At 38.5% G+C, this 5,236-nt stretch overlaps 1 protein-coding gene across 3 annotated transcripts in view; it reads left to right on the top strand.

Moving 5' to 3' along the window:
- LOC107755131 (iroquois-class homeodomain protein irx-3-like) overlaps positions 1 to 4,095 on the top strand; it is a 5,728-nt gene extending 1,633 nt beyond the window's left edge. The window contains exons 1-4 of one of the 3 annotated variants that reach the window (XM_016571832.1): positions 716 to 1,138; positions 1,839 to 2,871; positions 3,353 to 3,413; positions 3,766 to 3,883. In XM_016571832.1, coding sequence (XP_016427318.1) covers positions 926 to 1,138; positions 1,839 to 2,871; positions 3,353 to 3,413; positions 3,766 to 3,820 — 1,362 coding nt within the window. In that variant the 5' untranslated portion in view covers positions 716 to 925 and the 3' untranslated portion in view covers positions 3,821 to 3,883. Of the gene's footprint in view, positions 1 to 715; positions 1,139 to 1,838; positions 2,872 to 3,352; positions 3,414 to 3,765 lie in introns of those variants that run through there. The other 2 variants (XM_016571833.1, XM_016571834.1) reach the window with 2 other exon arrangements.
- Positions 4,096 to 5,236: the final 1,141 nt, after the last annotated feature.

The following is a 5,236-nucleotide window of genomic DNA, read 5'->3' on the forward strand; positions in this document are numbered from 1 at the left end:
TAATAATAATAATAATAATTTTCAATAGTTCAAAAATTAAAACGCACTAAATTGTAATTTGCAGAAACCCACAATATACGGCATATAGCCTAGTCACATTACGAAATGGTGCTATTGTTAAGGCTTTTCTTTTTTTTTTCGTCAACTTACTCTGAAGGCGAACGGTAACACGCCAGTGTTTTGATGTTTCAGTAAAGGCGTCAGAAGACCCCGATTGGTTTGTTCCGTTTTAGATGCATTAAAAACGCTCTTCGCATAAAAAAAAATTCCTTTTGTATTTTGTAAGAGTAAGCACGACATTCTGTATGTGCTCTCCGATTTAAACTTTAAAGTTCTTCGTTTCACGTGGAGGAGACGCGAGTAAAATAAAGACACAAAAGATCTGCGGGAAGTTAATGACTTAAGAATAAAATATTTACCATTTTGTGGATGATCGAAAATTTTGAGAAGTAACACAAGAAATTGGAAAGGGCTGAAGCGGCGAACAAATAACAAATGAAGTGATTGGCGAGCCATAAAATGAGATTTTAAACTCATTCAAATAAGAAAGGGCGACGTCAGAGGATTTATCCAGACGGAGAGCAGGAGCGGATAGAGAGAGGGGGAGAGAGGGAGGGAGAGAGAGAGAGGCTCTGTAAGTGGGGGTGAGACTTGAGAAATAGGAGGAGCTTCTGAACGACTAAAAATGTCAATCACAAAAAGGAGTTCCAATAATCTAAAGCAATCTGTAAGGACCTGACCTTAGTCCATTCAGATCAATAGGGAAGTAAGGGAGGAAAGCGCAATCGGATCGTTTACACTGGCTCTTTCGGAGGAAATATAGACTTCCCTGACACTTTGTACTCACTGTAAAGTGGATATCGTGGTGCGCACCAAGAGGGCGATTCGCCGCTTTTTGTGACTCCAGTAGACTTTCTCCACAACAATGTCTTTCCCACAGTTGGGATATCAGTACATCCGACCCATATACCCGCAGGACAGGCAGGGGATAGGCAGTGCCCGAGCCGGGGCAGACCTGAGCCCGTCCGGAGCGCTCTCTAATGTTCTCTCCAGTATGTACGGATCACCTTTCGCTGCCGCACAAAGCTATGGAGCTTTTCTTCCTTATTCAAATGATCTGTCCATTTTCAACCAGCTGGTGAGTAATCATTTTATTTTTTGTGCTGTTTTCTCTTTCTCTCTCAAACTCATATGTAGTAAACTTTAAAAAAAAATACTTGTGTGTTACAAAATCCTTTACTTCAGTTTATGGTTCAATACCAATCAATATTGAATGCTAGTTTTGCAAAACGGTGGAGAAATTTGCTGTTTACTCCATTTGGTAAATACAAAAGAAGTTGAAAAAGTAAAAGAAAAAAAAAACAATAAATAATAATAATAATAATAATAATAATAATAATAATAATAATAATAAGTGTATTGTGCTTGTGATTGCAATTACAATAAATAAAAATCGTTAAATAATTGTTACCATGTATTAAGGAAGAAAACAATATGAAAGACTCATACACAAAATAAACAAATATATATGGCTGCATCGTGTCAATTTATTTGGAACAATTTATTTAAGTATATAAAGTGCACGCTACTAAAGATTGCAATGCAGTCAATAAGGCCTATTTAAAACAATAATAATAACACAATTTTAAAAATCAGTCCTTCCTTGCTTTTGTAAGTGCTCACACAGACTGAAAATCATACGCAATTCATATATTCAGCAATACACCAGGGAACTGCAACTGAGTACAAAAAAAACAAAAAAAAAACTCCTATATGCCAGGCCAAGAATAATAATACTGAATCACGTTAATGTTGGATCCGTGTTCTGTGTTTATAAGGGGGCACAGTACGAACTGAAGGACAGTCCGGGCGTCCAGCATCCTGGATTTGCCCACCATCATCCTGCGTTTTACCCATATGGTCAGTACCAGTTCGGAGACCCTTCCAGACCCAAAAATGCCACCAGGGAGAGCACCAGCACACTCAAGGCCTGGTTAGGTGAGCACCGGAAAAACCCGTACCCCACCAAAGGAGAGAAGATTATGCTGGCCATTATCACTAAAATGACCCTCACTCAAGTGTCCACCTGGTTCGCCAACGCCAGGAGGAGGCTAAAGAAGGAGAACAAGATGACCTGGGCCCCACGGAGTCGCACGGACGAAGAAGGAAATGTTTACAACAGCGATCACGAGGGAGAGGACGGCGACAAACGCGAGGATGAGGAGGAAATCGATTTGGAAAATATCGACACGGAGAATATTGAGAATAAGGACGATTTAGACGAGCAGGACGAATTGCATTCTGATTTGAAACTGGACAGCAGGAGCGACTCTGAAATTTCAGACGGCTATGAGGATTTACAAGGACCGGAGCAAAGGTTGTTCAAAGCGATGGTGAAAGACGGCAAAGAGATTCACGGCGACCGCACAGAGCACTTTCACCATCACAATCTTCATCATCACCACCACCACCACAACAGCTTAGAGCAGGCCAACAGCGAGCCGGTCAAACTCAACCAGGCCATCATCAATTCTCCGCCCTCAGAAAACAACCCACCTCCGGCTCCAAAACCTAAGATCTGGTCTTTGGCAGAGACTGCCACAACTCCAGACAATCCACGAAAATCTCCTCTGATGAACGGGACTTCCGCTGCGTCCGCCGCTCAGACCATCATCACTCCTCACAGACTCCTTTCGTGTCCCGTAGGGAAAATCCAGAGCTGGACAAATCGGGGTTTCACCGCACACCAGCTCGCCTTGCTGAACTCAAACCACTACTTAGGACTCAGTAACCAGGCTTCGGCGAATGGCCTTGCCCTGTACAGCAGACAAGCAGAGGACAGGAGTCAAAACTCCGAGTCCACAGTCACAGGTACATGTCACCCACACTGAGAAGCGCAGAGATGCGTAATTAATGCTTTTTATTGACACCATTAAGACTGTACTGACAGACTGGAAACGCACCATTCTTATTCCTCTCTGAATCCATTTCCGTTTGATCACTACTGTGAAACATTCAAGTAAAAATAATTACGCTTGAAATGCAAATGTCTAGTGGAGGGTACTTATTATTATTTTTATTCGTCTTTTTTTTTTTTCAAATACTCAAAAGTTTGTCCAATTGAATATATGGGAAAAGGCTTCGAGTTGCCTTTTAAAGGGTGTGATAGTGTGTGCGAATTTTGAAATTTCTAGGCCGCAAACTTTTTTTTTTCCTCAACAACTGGCTGTAAGATCTTTTTACATAGACTCTGCTTTTTAAAATACTACTACTACTACTACTACTAATATTAAATTGGCATTTACATAATTTTTTTCTTTTTTTGTTGTTGTTACTCGTTTTATTGTTTCAGAAAGATCTAGTGCCTTGGAAGCAGAGAAAAAGTTGTTAAAAACAGCCTTCCATCAAAGACGGTAAGAGCGGAGATCTTACACTGCCTGTCCACGACTTTAATTTAGCGTGTTACTTTTTTATTTTTTTTTTAATTGTTACTTGTTAATTTTTACATTTGAATATCACATAATGATCATGCATGACTGTCTAGTCACGCACTCGGGCACTTGGTATACCGTTGTTTAAACATGATTTATATATTGTGCTTGTGCAATAATAAATCCATAATGTCAAACCAATAAATCTCCAGTGCGTCGATGGGATATTTCAGAATGTTGATTTCAAAACGTCGTTCTATAGGCCTACTGCTTGCAGATTTAGTTTTGTATTGGCCCCGTGTTTTTCATGCTTCCCTTCTATGTCCCAATATAGGCCCCAGAACCAACTCGAAGCTGCCATGGTATTATCCGCCCTCTCTTCCTCGTAGGCTTTTCTCTCTTTTTTGTTTACTTCTCATTTTAACCTGTGTAAGGAATGTAAAATAAAAAGAACTCACTTCTGTATACTTACATTGTAAGCATGTCCTGTGTACAATGGCTGATGTCAATGCTGTCAGGCCAATAGTCTGTGAGTCTCATTTTCTTTTGTAAGCTCTGTGAAGATTTGATGTTGAAATGTTTTGTATATAACGTAAAGAAAATGTATATACTTGTGATCCGAAATTGTACAAGAAAGTCTATATTTTGGCTAATAAATGAACCGCTGCAACTTTACCGTCACTTTTCCTTAAAAAAACAAAAAACAAACAACAACAACAACAACAAAAAACAATGGAGTGTTAATATTGTAAATGATATTAGAAATGTCATGCTTTTCTGTGCGGAAATGGTTACAGTGTGTGTTTTGAATGGAATGGGAAACGTTAACTCGAGGTTATGAGGGTTGAAACGGAGGATTTGAAGTATTTTCCTATTTCGGGGACTTAACTGTAATTAGCTCCTTCTTGAATCGCGCATTTGGATATTAATGGAAGGGGATTATCCCCACCGAGGCGGAACAGCCAATATGAAATTAATAATTATTTCATTTATATTGGGTTGAAATAGCATACAACTCAATTTCACTGTAATGAGAATTGAATATTTTCTTATTTGAAGAGGAAAAGTCACACAAAAAAAAGTTAAATGCTTCTCTATGTACAGATGGTTAATGTAATCTCGGCTATTTATATTTTTCGAGATTCTGCTTTTTAAAAATGTAATGAATTCTAATCAGACATTGATGTTGTGCTGCTTGCCATATGCCTTCGATACTGTGCGAAATTATTTATTTATGTGTGTTTTCCCTCTTGAAGATGATTTGCAAGGCAGCAGCTTTGTTTCACGGTTTCCAAAGTTTGGAGAAATTTAGAGTTGGAGCTCCCTCTACAGTCCACTCTGAGCGGCCTTGACATGGACTGAGCCATTTAGATCATAATCTTTAATTTATGTCATTTATTCGAGAAAGTTGACCATGGGCATTTTTGGGATCATTTGTTCTTTTTGTGAGATTTGCTGGGAGCTTATAAGCAGAGTGTTAAGCAACGTAAGGCTTGCGATTTCCCAATGAGAAAAATGCCTGGAGGAATATTTTGACACAGTTCATACACAATTACATCATCGAAACTGAAGACCGTATTCCGCACAGCGAAATAAATAATAAATAATGAAAAAAATAATGAAAAATAAATTATCAGCATAGGTTTAAATGTCAATTTTAATTTCAGAGTCTCTAAGACAGAAAAAATCTAATAATTGAAAAAGAATAGAACATTTTCAAGAATCAATATTAAAATATAAAACCGTTTTGAATGGCAATACCTGCATTAAAATAATGTTTAAAATGTACAGATCGCGGTAAACAA

This window comes from Sinocyclocheilus rhinocerous, unplaced genomic scaffold (assembly GCF_001515625.1).
Source record: "Sinocyclocheilus rhinocerous isolate Xijiao unplaced genomic scaffold, SAMN03320098_v1.1 scaffold591, whole genome shotgun sequence".
NCBI lineage: Eukaryota > Metazoa > Chordata > Actinopteri > Cypriniformes > Cyprinidae > Sinocyclocheilus > Sinocyclocheilus rhinocerous.